At 43.2% G+C, this 16047-nt stretch overlaps 1 protein-coding gene across 1 annotated transcript in view; it reads left to right on the top strand.

Annotated features, from left to right (window-relative positions):
- SAE1 (SUMO1 activating enzyme subunit 1) overlaps positions 1-16047 on the top strand; it is a 1106078-nt gene that overhangs the window by 435199 nt on the left and 654832 nt on the right. The window contains exon 4 of the mRNA XM_069644537.1: positions 12194-12336. Coding sequence (XP_069500638.1) covers positions 12194-12336 — 143 coding nt within the window. The remainder of the gene's footprint in view (positions 1-12193; positions 12337-16047) is intronic.

The following is a 16047-nucleotide window of genomic DNA, read 5'->3' on the forward strand; positions in this document are numbered from 1 at the left end:
CTTGTGGGGAGAGTAGGAGGGAATAACATTGGAGGGTGGAGGTATGTGGTGGAAGGGGACAGTCCTCAGAGGGACAGTGGAGGAATATGCAGTAGAGGAAAGGTGTGTGGACTTAGAGAGTGGAGAATAGTGGGCAAAAGAGAGAGTAATAGTCTGATCTATCGTTTGTGTTTCCCGTTTGTGCAGTGCGGCTTGATGCTGTAGCACCACGCAACCAGGTATTTTCCTCTCACTGCGGTGTCTGCTCTGTCTGCGAGGCTGCTTCAGAGCCCCAAATCCCTGTGCCTCGAGCTGGGTGCTATGAGCAAGGAACAAGGAGCCGGGAGCTTTCTACAGCTTCTAATTAACCAATTTGGTGGTTACTAATCTTTCCATCGAAGATTTACCATCAAGCATAAAATGCATCTAAAGTTATCCAATGAAAAATGTTCCATCGAAATGCCATTCATAAAGTGCAAAGTGTTTATGCATCGAAACCCTTTCATCGAATAGGGTTTCATTATATAAACACTTTACATTTTTTGCATGGAAATTCAATGAAACATGCTTAATTTAATAACGTTACAGGGAGCTGTCCAGTGCTGACATTTATAATTTTAACACTGGACAGCTCCCTGTAACTTGTGGTATTTGTTTATTGGGTGGGGGGAATCCCCCAATCCCTCCTCAACCCCTAGGGGACCTCACCCCCAAACTCCATATTCAAAAATGAAACCTTTTCTCAACCCATTGAATTTCCAACCCAAAAATATATCTATTTTAAAGGTAGGTTTCGATGGAAAAGCATTTCAATGAATAATGATTTGATGGAAATATTTTCGATGGAAAGACTGCATACCAATTTGGTGAAGCGGAGTGCGACGGAGTGGGTCTGTTGCTGAGCTCTTGTGGCTTCAGGGTTTCCAGTGGTTAAGCAGCGCAGCGGTGGGTGAGTGAGCCATCGTCCCATCCCGCTTCCCACTACCCAGGATGTAACTCTTAAGTCTGGAACCTAAATCCGTGCCCTGTAGGCAACGGGCTGTTTCAGTTTTGCAGTTTTCATTTTTGCTGCTTTTGAGCAGCTTTCCTGCATCTTAAGACTGCTGACTCAGCCCACCTTCCATCTCTCCACTATCAGTGTGCTGTGATTCTAGCTGTGATTCTGGCCTTCTTTTCTTTTTAAGCTGCGTTGCATCCAAGCCTTTCCTTAATTGTTTAGTCACAGCTTCCTTATAGCTCCTTTATGGCTGCAACCTCTGGGACTTTTTAACTTGCACAGTTGCTTCTGAGTAACAGGTGGAACTGGTGTTTCCTCTCCTTTGTCTCGGGTGATTGTGGGATTACCTTTGAACCCATGAACATAGCACAGAAGTATAGTAATCAGAATATTTTAAACACTGAGTCTTATACGAAAAGGAAAAGAGAAGGCAGTGTACTTTTTGTGCCAGCGCATTTAAAACCTACAGAGCAACGAAAATCAGCTAGAAGGCAGCTCCCAAGTAACAAGGAACACCGCCTCAAATAGCCCAGTGAAAGGGCTCAACCCCATCCAATGGTGCAATCATCCATGGAAGCTCATGTGGAGAAGAATGCTGAAGTAAATCACTCGCAGCCCCTCAAGTACCGATAGAAATGCAAAAATCGCATCACTCTAATACAAACAGCGGCAGTGGTGGTGATATGGTCATCCTAGAAGCTGCCGACCATCTGTTTCTGGGATAAACACCAGGTAATCATGGTGACGCAGAAGACGGAATTATGCCTTGCCCGGATTAATGCCAATCCATAGATCCCAAAGAATACTCCCTCAAACTGGAAAAGGGTGCAGGAGCTAAAGCAGAGAGAAAAACCTCTTCCTTGAAAAAAAAAAAAGATCATGGAATACAGGGAAGACCCTGCTTGTGGTGCAAGGACCGCCCAGTGATAATCGCCTTTGGATCCCGCCTCCGGATTCAAATCAAATGAATGCACTTACTAAAGCACAGGTGCATTATATCCAAGATGAAGTCCCACGTGAAGCTCAATTACCAGGAGGAGAATCTGGTTACATGAGCAAGACCCAAAAAAAATGAAGGGCTTCTTTCTAAAATTAGGAAAACGTTAAACTACCAGGAGGGAACTTTTAAAGAAGGGAGATAACGGCCTGGAAATAGGTATTTCTGATAGAAGTATATTAGAAGCCCTGCCAAGAATGGATGTTCCTATTTTGCTTTCTCCAGGCTTAAGCATCATTGACCCTATTGAACCTAACGCAAGAGGAGACTTGCAGGGTGTTCTTAACACAGACCATGACTCTACCTTGACTGAACACCCAGTAAATACCTCTATTTTATATCCTAACGCTGTATCCAGACAAACTCTTCATGAAACACTAAATGAAATGGACGGGATTAGGTTGACCTCCCCATCGATTTTGGCCTAAAAAACGGCGCTAAGCTCTTTTGTGAGCCTTTATGATACCATAAAGAACATTCTGTGACTATGTCCTGAACTCTATTGAAATAGAAATAACACTGAGCATGCTACAGGAACACATGGAAAAACCGAGCAGATCGACCTTACAAAAACATCTGACTCGCTGGAGACCCTGAATCAGAAAGTCCAGTCTTTGACATCTATACTGGAATTAAATCAGATTCTTGCAGAAAGACCTCACAATACAACTGTAACAAAAGATCAAAAAGAGAGAAACAAAGTACGACCCAATCGAACCTTAAATATAGGTCAGAGGAGGGTCGTCTGCAAAGCACATCTAAAAATGTAGATCCAGATATGGCTCTGCAGGAGTTGGTGCCTAAAGTTTCCCCATATGAAGAGCTTGAAAGGGGAGCTCTCGCTGTGCCCTCTGCAATGGATTCCAAAGAGCCCGATAGAAACAACGAAACCAGGCGCAAAAGAACGAAAAAGCATCTGCGAAACAGTAAAAACTCCAGGAAATATGAGATTTTTAGATCTCTCAATGGCCTCAAACGATTGAAAATAACAGTACAGTAACAAAGAAAAGTACTGTGGAGATTGGCACCAGTGTAAAGTCGCGCTCCTTGATGCCAGACATGGGTAAAACATTGAGTACAAAAGAAAATAAGAATCGAAGTATAGATAAATTCTGCAAGACAAAGAACGCATAACAGCAAACTTGTAATGACTCCCAAACAATGCATGCTTTGGTGAAAATTGGGACGGTAAATGCCGAAACTCTGGAGGGGCCACTGTCTGAGAATATCAAGATTCAACACCAGAAGATAAACGGTGATATGGTGGGGGGGAAAACGAAAGCTTGTCACACACAGTTAAGGCTTCCCAAGTAATAATGACTAATACTCCACAAGTATCTCGAGCCCCTGAGGAACTGGCTAATACATACAAGCTCGCTGACATTGCAACGGGGAGATCCCTCTGGAAAAGATTCTGATATTAGTGACCCGAAAAAACCAGGAGAGGTCGAAGTCAGAGAGAACTTTTCTAATTCCCTTTTTACACACCCACACATTTGGTTGGACCAGACCGACTCAGGAGTTAAACAATGCACTTTGAATAGAAATGTAATACTGAAGTTGGTAAAAGATATACCAGAGTTATACCTGCTATCCTCTCAAGATTTGGATTTCATTCATTTTCCATATGAACATTGTAAGCCTATTTCCACTAAGTTTGTACAATCACTCTTGGGGGTGAATGCCTTTCTAGCGGCCTGAAATAACTTCCTAGCTAAAGGCTACAAGGTGTCCACTAGAAAAACATGTAGACACCTTGAAGTGGGGATTGTGCGAAGAAGGAAAATAACTTGGTCAAATGCACACACAATGATCTAGAAAGGTTGGAAGTTGGAACAAAAAGAAATCCAAAAAATGTAGGGAAAGCTAGTAGCAATGTGTGGTCAATACTTCCAGGGATCTTGACTGAGATCTTTCAAAAGTTAGAGGCCAAAAATGTTTCACTTTAGCAAAATGATGACATAAATGTTCTCTTTTGAAACACCAGAGAACACACAAGTTTTACAAACAACGTCACCAGAAAGACCTCTCGGATTCCTTTTATATAGTCTATTACCAGAGACATGGCTACTAGACAAACTAAGATTGGATGGTTTTAATATATTGGAGCAATTGGCAAAGTGTTGGGCTGCCCAAAATTAATAGTGACTACTCTAAAGTGTGAATACTATGGCATTTTAGCAGCCAAATTATATTTTCATTCAGAAGGTTTTCTGAGATGTCTGTTGGTGGTAGATTTTGTATTCCAATCCTGCACACTTTGACCTCTGAGACAGATTGCTGAAGTGCTTGTGGAGGGTTTAGCTAACGAAGTAGCAGAACACATACTAATGGCTGGAGACCTAAATTCAAACCTCCTTGCCCTCATTAAGTACGGAAAACAAAAACTCCTTTGCATTTGAGAATGGAACAAAGTGGCTACAATTTGTGGCTGACTGGAATAGTCCTATTTGTAATGGGAGTGTGGAGGGAGATTCAGCACCGGCTACTAAGTGGAAAAATGGGAAACTATGCTCTACTCTGGATTACTTAATAGTTTCTAGAGAAACTTTAGAGAGATGAGTAAAAATGGTTGTACAAACAACAAATAAAAGCAACCACAGCATGTTAATTTTAGGACTAATGTTTCCCGGTAAGGTATCCAAGTCTGGTTATTCTGCAGTCTCGTGGTGATCGAATGGTCGGGTTTCAAGTGAATGGTCAAAAATTGAACAGACTGCATGGAAAGGTCAGGACGCTAACCGAAGAACAGTTAGTTGGAGACTGCGATCCCAATGGCTTCAAATCATATATATGATAAAGCCCAGACTGGCATGACCAAATATGTTTAAAAAAAAATAATAAATACATTTTAAAAAACTGTCTTTTGGATAAGAAACCTGGGCCCGTAAAAGAGCCCTCCGGAAAAACTTGAGACTATTAAGAAAATCCCATATACCAAGCTGCAAAATAACTAAGGAGAAAAAATGTCTGATGCAGGAGTTTAAAAATTGGAATAGAGCCAATAAATAACTAAAATTACAAAGGCAGCAGGAATCGATGCTGAATGCCTCGATAACTAAGAGCTCTAGAAATGTCTGGGCATTAGTAAATAAGGGGAAACATTTTCAGTTGCAGCCTCTAAGTAATAATGTCACACAGGTGGTCTCGTTGGAGCATTTTGGGCCCCTGTTCTGTAAATCTGGGAAAGAATTTACTGTACATTTCCAGGAAATCCCATGGTCATTTGAGATACCAATAGAAACAGTGGAGTTCTTGATTTAAAAAAAAAAAGTCCTCTTCGAGAGCTCTGGGTCCAAATGGCCTAACAAACCACATCTTGAAATTTGATGTGGTTACCTGGTCTGGTGTTTTGCATGCAGTATTTGAAAACATCATTGCCCTGAGAAAGTGCCCCGAATGTTGGAAGACCACAATCATTGTTCCAATACACTTGAAGGACAATCGGACTGATCCTATCAACTATCATCTGATTGCCCTTCTGGACACAGGGAGCAAGATCTTTGCAGGCAGAGTGTTGTTGGAACCTGAGAGCTGGGCAGATAGAAATGGTGTTCTGGATGGATGCCTAATAGGATTTAGGAGGGACATGCCCACTCCTTAATGCCCTAATTGTTAACATGCTTTGGGTATGTGCATGGGAAATTGGAAAGAGCCCTCTGTATATGGCCATGGTAGACGTTTCTAAAGCATTTGACACCATAAATAGCTCTTGCTTATGGGTGAAATTAAGATCCTGGGGTATCCCTCATGGCCTCTTGGCAGCAATTATAGATCTGCCTTTTTAATTTATACCTGGCTGCCCTGGATAGTTCCTGAGGGAGCATGCCCTAGCAAGCCTTAAAATTGGTGGTAAAAAGAGTAACTGGCATATGCCAACATTATTCTGCTAGACTTTACCCCTCAAACTCGTCATTAATTCTGGGAAAACCGACTGAGATTTTCAAACCCAACAAGAAAAAAGGTGAATCTTAGCTGGTCTGTGTAGATGTAGAGAATAACTTTGAGTGGGGATTGTACCTACATTGGTTTTCATATATTGGCATGTCCAAATGAGAAATTGGTGAAGGAAGGCCTAGAGGCAAAGGTGTATCAAGCTCTATCACAAATGAAATCGATCAAGAATTTGTTTTGCAAGTATTCGATTTTGCCACTAATTAGGTATTCCAAAGGCAAAGTGATGTTGACATTGTTATACGGAATGGACATTGAGTCGCAGCTGTGGGGACTGAACTTGACGGTAGACTGTGGAAGAAGCTGTTAAACCTCCTACTGTGACTCCCGATGGCTGCGCTTTGTAATGATCTGGGCTTGAACACACGAGAAGCCAATATGCTCTGTAGACTGAATCTGTTATATCGATGCATTAAGTGCCCGATGGAAAACAACTGAAGAGGTGTCTGTGGATGAGTTGAATTACTCAAATATTTATCTGAGGAAACTGTCAAAGACCATTAATGACTTCCTAGCAGGGACCTCCAGAATGTTGCAAGACTTAATGGAGTATACTGTTAGGATGGGGAATGGCCAAATGGAGTATGACTGGATCAACACCACAGAGTAAGTCTGTGAGCTAAAGCTTGAGAAGAGTTATTCTTTCTTAGACAAACCTAAAGGAGTTGTACTGGCGTATTTGAAGTTCCCTGATGCCATCGAAGATACATTAATAGGATTTTGTTTAAATTTACTATTGACTGGGGAAATGACCAATAGACTTAAGCTGAAAGATTTGAATGATACCTGCCCAACATGCGGGTGCACTTAGAAACAGACCTTACGGCCCCCTTCTTATGGAATGCCAGGAGGTAAGATACTTGATTTCCTCTTTTGCCAACTTTATACATTGCCAAAATTCCTATGTGTCTAAACAGTTTTCAGAGACTTCCTTGGGTAATGAGACTTATCTATCGATGGAACTTTGAAAAGTACTTAAAATCCTGGAGCTCACTACTTAACGGATGTAGTGTCAAGCTTGAATACCTGAGGATTGGTGGGCTGAAGAATGTGTAGTAAATCATGTTTTGTGTATGCTTATGACTTATGGTATGTATTTTTCTCTTTTGTAAAATGATTATTTAATGAATGATATGTGAAAAGTAATTATGGCTGTAACATTTTTAATAATTTTAAAAAAATGTCTTCTTCCAGTCACGTCCTGAAGTTTTTCTCTCCCTGTGTCTGAGTGGGACTTGAGAATCTTGAAAGGCCCTTAGAACTAACCTGACTAGTACAGTAGGTCTAGCCTAGGAAGCCCCAGAGGGAGATGACAGCTAAGATTACAGCACAGTAGAATCGGGGAACAGTAAGCTCTATGTACTAACCTGAGAAGTAGGGTAGCCTGGGCAAGAGTGGAAACTGCTTACTGCAGATGCGAGGAACAACCCTTGGTGCACTGCCAAATATTTTATTACGACCCCTTGTACATCTCTGGAAGTTGGCATATTCATTAGGCCACCTGTGACAAAAACTAATCCGAACATGCTACGACTGTTGGTGGCCAGGCATGGATTTGGAAACTGAAATAGTGCGAGATTGCATACCATGTGTAGTAAGAAGTGTAAAGTTGCCAGACCCCCCACAATGATATGCATGAAACCCTCATTTGTGCTCCATGCGAGAGCTGGTTTAGATTTGGTACCACCAACAGTGGAATGGAAGAACAGTACTGCTGTCTTAATTGGGGTTAAGGATGTTTGGAATCTTTTTACCATTTGTGCCATAGACTTCTAGGACTGCATATACTTGAGGGAGAGGCTCCCGGCGATGCATATTGATAAGTTTTGTAATGAAAACTTCGATGTTGTCCTGTCTCACCTAGGGGAGCACCTTCCTATGAGGCCAGGGAGGTGAGGCTGCTACCGATAGTGCCCCTGGAGCGGGTACTCAGCAGTTGGATCTCATGGGTAGGAATCCCCCTATGGGACAACTGTCCGGGAAGAACAACAGGAAGAACACGGTATACCCAGAACATTTCCCAACCTCCCTCATCCTACCCTGTAGAGGATCCCCTAATCCCACACACTTCCATGGACTTATGTTGGGTAGATGATTTGGTCCTCCTAGAAAGTACTGACGTGAGGAGTAGTGACTAGCTATGTAAGTCTTGTGTGGTGCCTGGGACGAAGAAGAGTAAAAGTAACCCAGTGAAGAACATCAGTACTGAGACAAAGAGATGCTAAGTAATGGAAAATACCCCGTTGAACCAAGATCAACATTCTAGTCAATACAATCTGTAAATCCCCGGAACATATAAAGGGAAGAAGGATTAAAGCAAAGGGTAAGTCCTCACTCGAGGAGCATCGAGCAAGGAAGGGGTGCCGTGCATGAGAGGACGGGAGACCGGAACACGAGAACCACTGAAAGGAGGGGGGGGTCTCTTCTGTCTGCAAGGAGGCAGGCCACAAGGCTGCAAGGAATGGAAGCCAGGTGGGCAGAAGCCACAGTGCCATGTTGATGTGTGGAGAGCCTCCAGCTGCACAACCCTCTCTACGGAGCTGCCGCAGTTACAGAGGAACCCACGAGCGAGAGAAGATGCAGGAAAGTGAACAAAGCAGCTATAGCACCCCGGACAGACCGAAAAGACCCAGCAATTAATCCAGGAGTACCAGGGGTTTTGGGGGAAAACAGAAAAGAACAAGAGGTCTAAAAAACAGGGTCTGTGACCTGCATAGCGATCCAGAGACTGCCTTAAATAAAGAGAGCCAAGTAAATATCTGGGAGGGTAGTGAACCAGGTATATCAGCAATAACTTGTAAAGGGTCAACAGGGGTTGGGCACCCACCACCAAGGGAGAAGGAGGTGACGAAAATCCTCCTTCGTCACAGTACCTGGCAGGATTGTGAACCAGTGCTGCTACATAACCTATATTGTGAACATTAAACAAAATCTGAAAAGGGCCAGGGGAAGGGAGTAATTTCCATGGCACTCTGAGAAACGTGAGAAAGACCTGGGGGAAGGGAGTCATTCCCCCCTGGCATTGTGAAAGTAGGAACATACTGGTGAACCAAGCTGATCCAAAACTGGGGGAGGAAGCCATTCCCTCAGCCCATATGAACTATAGAAAGCTGGAGCTTGCTGTTGCATCTACCAAAGGAACTGCAACCTGGGGAAGGGAGTCAATCCCTCCGGAATTAGTCCCTCCAAATCATCAGCACTGTGAACCGCTCTCTGAAGAAAGAAAGACGCTCTTTTGCTTTAAGAAGACTCGCCAATCCTTTGGTTTAGTTAAAGTGGTAAGTGATGTGTGAGGAGTCAGGAATGAGACGCGGACAAAGAGGTTGTATTTGTGGTTAGACTTTTAGTAAATAAGGGGTTGGAAAATGCATCACTGTCCATACTTCTAAGACGTATTTCCCTACCTCGACCAAAATAAAGGGTTTGTCCAATGTCCAGATGTCCAAAGCAAAACTGTCCTGTGTCCGAAATCCTATCCTTGCTTTTACATTCTGAAGTAACTGTAATGTGAAAACGGGTAATGTCTCTAGTCTTGAAAGGTGCACAAATGTTCAAAAGAAATATAAATGCACTCCCACACATAAGTTCCCAATGGAAAAAGGTCACAGTTCCAGGTGATGGCTCTCTCCCCCAGGTTGCTTTTCAAGATTTCTCAGGACTCCAAAAAGGCACAAAACCTCCTTCTTGGGTAGTAATATAACACTTTGTATTACAAAACAGTTGTAGATAGACGTTCCAACTATACAGGATACATGGTGTTCTCCCCTGCTAGGTTCTTTTCCACTTCTTCATTCACAGTCTTGGGTTTACCAAGCATATACTGGTGCCAGGATGACTGAGTTCTCCATTTTGTACATTTGCAAACTTTAGTTTTGGCCTGGTATACTCTCTGATGGGACTTTGAACATGGTTCATTTTACACACAGTTGCAGACTTGTGGTTTTACAAAAGTTCCCAAGGTGAGGGGTTTTCTTCTCAACCCTTGACCTCTCACAGGCTTTGCTTCCCAATATGATTCTCTTTCATTCCATTTACAATTATTTAGCGTTTTTCGGTATCATTGCCAAAGCGCCCTGTTGCTCTAATCGTTCTCTCCATTACTCTATGCTTTCTGCAGTGCTCTTTGCTGCTCTCCCAGTAAGCAGAGAGAAGCATTTTGGTGCTCTGCCTCCAGTTTGCAGTTCCACATTCTTCACTCGCTGGCTTCTACGTCCTTCGTGGCTCCCACCTGGTTGTTGAGGCTCTGTCCGCGTTCCAGTGGCTGAGGCGCTGTTCTCCTGTTCCCGTGGCCACCGAAAAGACTTGCCTTCTTCCTCTGGTGCGGTGGAACACTTGCTGCAGCCTTCCTCCTTCTCCCTTGAGCCGGCTGACTCCACGGACTCCTTCACAGCGGCCCGAGCCAGCGCAGTTTCCCCAGGTAGTTCTCACTGTGTTCATTCAGGTTCCGTCTTTCAAATCCAAACGCTCAACTACTTTAGCGCATTCTGTAGTTCTCGGCATTGTAGGTCTGCATTGCTCCTTTTAGCCGCCACGTCTCAGTATTCCTATGTATTTGGAAATGTTAGACTTTCCTAGGTTTTCTTTCTACATGATACTGGAAGAGGTCTTTAGCAGGTTTTGTGGGAGGCAACTTTTACAATAAGTCATAAAATCTTGGGATACACAGGGAACATCCTTAAAAGGGAAATTTGTTTGTGCATTCATCCGATGATGCCATGTTATCCTCCTGAGGGTGAACTCCCTCCCCCAACCCGTCCCCTGTGGTCTAACATCATATAGCGGCCCCCCAGGGTCAAGATCAGGTAGCGGCTGAAAAGAAGTGATGACCCCATCAGATTCATCACAGAAGGAAATAGGTTTTTGATACAGGACTGTGGACTTTTTACTTACAGACATTCTAACACATCCTTAGTATTTAGTTGTCATGGAAACCCCTCTTAGAGTTAGGAAAAGTTAGGGTTTTCTTTATTTTCTCACCACAGGTGGCATGTCTTGGCTCAAAAACATGCCACCTACGTGTCGGTCTATTCCTTCCACACTCATACAGAGTCCAGTTGAAGTCCAGGGACCTGGTGAAGTAGATGGGTATGGGATTAAATGCGGAACCAGTTTGATCTGAAACTAATCGGACCATGGAGTGCTTTAGCAGGGGGTAGAGGAAGCCACACATGCTGGAGTAGCTAATGTGAACAAGTGAAGGGATAATGTTAAAGGAAGCACTGGTTGCGAACCATTTCAGCCCTCCGGTACAGGGGCGGACCCTTATTAAAGTATTGAGAGAGGAATGGCGAACCTGAAATTTTGCCCGGCATGACTGGGGAGACCAAGTGTGTGTAATGAATGTCCCAGTGTTCAAGGACTGCATATAACACACAAACAGAATAAGGCGGCATATGGCACGAGAAAAGTTGCGAAGTCTTTGGGTGTCATTATAGGTTGGCCAGTGTCCAGCCGGTAATTCTGGTGGGATACCGGCAAACTGACCTACCATTTCTGCCACCTGATACCCCGTTATTACCAGGATATTACAGGCGATGGAAAGGGTGGTAAATCCGCGTTCCACAGGACTCCATGGAGGGGATTGCCGGTATATCTGCACCGTTAATCAGTGCTGGCGATTCCGACTGTTTATTGCCGGCGGGGTGCCTGATTTACCTTCAGCTCTTGGCTGGAGGTGAATTAGTGGACCCCCACCGGCAAACTTGTAGAATTACGGGCACTTTTACTGTGGCTTTTCCTGTACCGGCAAACTAATGACCCCTTTTGACTGTAAGCGTGGCAGTGGTGAATAAAGGTAAGCTTCCTGACACTCTTAAGACCATCGGTTTGGCCATGACCGATCTGCGTATTGCAAAGGTTCAAACTAGCCATGAAACCATCTGATGATTGGAAATAGAATTATAATTGAGTGGTGAAAGTTGGTGAACTTACCAAACTGTGTGCTGACACTGCAGTGGACAAAATGCTAACTAGGACAGTAGAAGTAAAGAGTAGGGGAGTAAAAAGAGACCTTATCTCCAATACTTTCTAATACGTTTGTATTAGGTTTTGCCATAAGGCAGGGACATGGGTAGCATGCTAAAAACTTGCAAAATGTTCACAATATTGCTGCACTGATGTTTTGGAATGTGTTTTGTTTGGAATTAGTTGAAATGAGGCAAAGAAAAGTCTTAGTGGATAATCTGTTTTGTTTATATATACTTCTGTTAAATGTGATATTTCCTTGAAAGGGAAAACTATGTGGTCATTTTTGCTCTTTTTCTCAGGTATGTCTTACTTGTTGCCCACGTGATGTCATGGTGAAGATTGATCAGATTTGTTGCAAACATAATATCAAGTTCTTCTCCGGGGATGTCTTTGGCTACCATGGATTTATGTTTGCAAATCTGGGAGAACATGAGTTTGTAGAGTAAGTAGGTTTTAAAATATTTCAACACTGACTGTGCTGTCAGCAGCAGCAAAATAAAACGGTTGTACACTGTTTTTTCTTTCTGAGCACATAAGTGGCAGAAATCTACTAAAGTTCATGTTCCGGGATCACTGTTACATTGATTGTTTATTGCTTGCGTGGCACTACAACTTGAAGGCAACTCGGAGCACTTGCAAAATCCTGGATAAGTAGTAGTTTTACAGACACACGAGTTTCAAAATAGCAGTAATTGGAAAAGATAATGAATCATAGTTTCTCTGGACACTAGCGATCAGAATTCCAAGTGTGGTGCAAGCACGATCTAACCCACAAGATCTTTTGAATCTTGGAATGCAAAGTGAGTAAGGGGAACTTCACTGTAATGCACGTACTGGGATTATTTCGTATATATTTTTATCTGTATTTTTAATTAATTTAGATAGTGATTTTCGCAAAAGTGCTAGCACAAAAATTAAAGCGGTACAATCGGTGTATCGGGTAAATTGGAACAGGAGAGGTGAGAACAAAATAGCTAATTGTTGTAAAGAGCGGATAGAAGATTTGTTTTAAGATGGGTATGAAAAATACAGAGAAGATATGCAGGGAGGGGAGAGAGTTCAAATATTTGGGCGCATGGCAAAGCAGCAGCAATGAGAGGATGCACGAGGGGTTTCAGAAAAGAGAAGAATAGAGGGCATGGATACGCTTGAAGACTATGGAGAGGAAAGAATGAGAAAAATGAGATCTGAAAGGGAGAAGATATATAGAGAATGGAGAGGGTCTAATAGAGGAGCGAGAAGAAAAGGAAGGAGAGACCCAGAGAGGCTTTATAGACAGAGCAAAGATGGAGTCGATAAGAGGCAGGAAGATCAAGAAGAGCTGAGCAACAGCCAATACGAGAGAAAACTAGACCGGAAGGAAGAAGCATGGTGGTGTGAAAAGAGAGCAGGGGTCGTGCACAGCGATGTTAAAAAAGAGCCTAGCGAAAGGATCAAGCCGTGGAAGAGATGTGGAGAGTAAAGTAAATAAATGGGTCAAGGATTACACCCAGTTTGCGAGCAGAGGGAGAGGAAAGGAAGAGTGGAGGCGTACTGGGAGGAATCTCAGTAGAAGGAAAGAATAGAACCTCAGTTTTAATGGGAGTGAGGTGAAGAAAATGTGATGACATTCAATTTTCCACTGTGGAGAGGCAGTTGGACACAGTAGAATGTAGGGTGTCAATGAAAGAAGAAAAATATTTTGGTGTCCTCAGCATAGAGATGAAAGGAAAGATTAAAAGAAGAAATAAGAGCACAGCAGGGGATAGTTTAAAGTGACAGAAGCAAGGGGACAAGGACAGACTCTTGAGTCACGCCATAAAGAAGAGGCTTGAAGGGAGCAGTGTGGCAGCCTAGTTTACCAAATAAGAACGGTGAGAAAGAGGATTAAAACCATTTAGGAACAAGTTCAGATGGACCGAGAGTGGAAAGGGAGGAAATGAGCATGGATTGATAAACCATCAAACTCTGCAGAGAGGTCAAGAAGGATAAGGATGAAAGAGCATTTAGAGTGACGATCCATGAGAAGAGCATTGGAGACATGAAATGGGGCAGTCTCAGTAGAATGAGATGGTTGAAAACCTGATTGAAGCAGAGGCAGAAGAGAGTGAAGATTGAGATAGTCGGAAACTTGAGAATAGAAGTTTAGATCGAAAGGGAAGAAGCAAAATGGGGCCAAAGGTAGCGGGAACTGAGGGAAAGTGAGATGGTTTCTTCAAGATGGGGAGAATGAGTGCATGTTTGATAAGGGAAGGAAAACAATTATGCAAGGAATTGACAAGGGAGGTAAGATAAGGAAGAAGGTGACGGTAAACTTGGGAAGTGGGTCGGAAGGTGAGGCAGTGGCATGGGCAGGAGTGATAAGGGCAGAAATGTTAAGGTCAGAAAGAAAAGACAGACTATACTGAATATGGTGGTGTGATAACAAAGGAGTAGACATGGAGGGGTAGGAAAATTAGAAGCGACTATAGCTTGTTTAGATGTAAAATAATTGGCAAAGTCAGAAGATAAGGGAGGTGGAGGGGTGTGTTTTATGAAGAAGCTGGAAGAGACAGGTGATGAGGGCGAGAGATTGTACTTTTGGAGAAATAGGATTTTTAACATTGTAAAGCAAGATCATATGAGGAATGTAGAGAAGAAAGTGCCGAAAGATCACAGGGAGAATGAGACTTTTTCCAGCGGCGTTCAGCTTTACAAAGGCTGCAACGGAGGCAGGTGGGTGAGGGCAGGACTAAGCCAGGGTTGATGAGGTATACAGCAAGGTGAAAAGGGGTGGGCAGGATAGGTCGAGTCAAGAGTAGACAATGGAGTGGAGTGAAGGGTGCTTGCAGCATCGTCGGAAGAAAGGGAGGAAAAAGAAGAAATCGAAGGAAGAGAAGAGTAAAGTAGAGTAAGAAATTAGGTAAAATTGAACAAGTGGAGAGTGAAGGTAGGTGTTGAGAGTAGGGGTGGTGGTGGAGGGGGCAAAGAAAGAGAAGGGGTGAGTAGAAAACTATCTGAGGAGTAGAGCGATTGAGCAGAGATGGGGCTTGAGGAAGGAAGCAAAGAAAAAGCGAGGTCCAGGCTGGAGCCAGATTGATGGGAAGGGGGTGAAGGGAGTAGGTTTAGTGATGGGAATCAATGAGTGAAGAGTAGATGGCAGTGGTAAGAAGAGGGGGATTAAAGTCCCCAAGAAGAAAGAAGGGTGAGGAGGAGGAAGGAGAAAGAAGAGAATCAAGATTGTCAATGAAATCAGTAGATGTGCTGGGAGGTAGGTAAATAGTAAGAAATGAAACGGGAGCGGGATTTGAGAGAGAGCAAACATTATTCTCAAAAGAAGTAAAGGTAGGAAGACCATAGGGGGAGGTAATAGTGTCCAAGAAGCATTAAAGAGAATCCCAGTACCACCACTGCACCCAGAGGGGTGGGTTGTGTGCGAGAAGTGAGTAGAAGTAGTACAGAGAAAGGCAGGGTAGAAATATCGTCAGGAGTGATCCAGGTCTCTCGGTAAAACAGAGGAAGGTTACATTGCAGGAAGAGATCAATATATAGAAGTGACTCTTACCATGGATGGCCTTGTGGGTCAAAGCAAGTTTAAAAGTGATTTTTGCCCCAGCATGGAGCCAGCGTAGCATTCTGCATACTGGAATAATGCTCATATGAACAGGTGTATGTGTTAAAACCCGAACAGTGTTCTGCAAAGTTTGAAGAGATGTCATCATATTTGTTAGACCCAGCCTATAGAGCATTACAATAATCAATTTATAAGCCAATAATGTCTCTAGCAATATTTGTGCAGTGTTCTTCTGAAAGGAAGGGGCATAGTTGTCTTAGAAGTATTACACACACATTGATGGAACTAATCAAGAGTAAATATTTGGTTTCATAGAAAGAGTGGTGTCAAAAATTAGTCTTTACTATAACTTTCACGCCCCGGCTGTGGGGCGCCACACAGGATTTAATGGCCCAACAGCCTGAGCTTTGTAGAGCCGAGCAAAGAGTGATTTCCCGGGTACAGATCCTTTTCTTTTTTTTGTGATTCTGACCGGAGATGTACTCAGCACAAGCACATCTTCCGTCGGAAAGAAAAAAAAAAGACAGAAATGGCCACCATGAAAATAGAAAAGGGACTAGGTTAGTTTTTCGATGACGGTGGCCAATGAAAATATGTTGAACAAATGACCACCGTTATCCA

The sequence above is a fragment of the Ambystoma mexicanum genome, chromosome 2p (genome assembly GCF_040938575.1).
Source record: "Ambystoma mexicanum isolate Mex_15411 chromosome 2p, UKY_AmexF1_1, whole genome shotgun sequence".
Taxonomy (NCBI): domain Eukaryota; kingdom Metazoa; phylum Chordata; class Amphibia; order Caudata; family Ambystomatidae; genus Ambystoma; species Ambystoma mexicanum.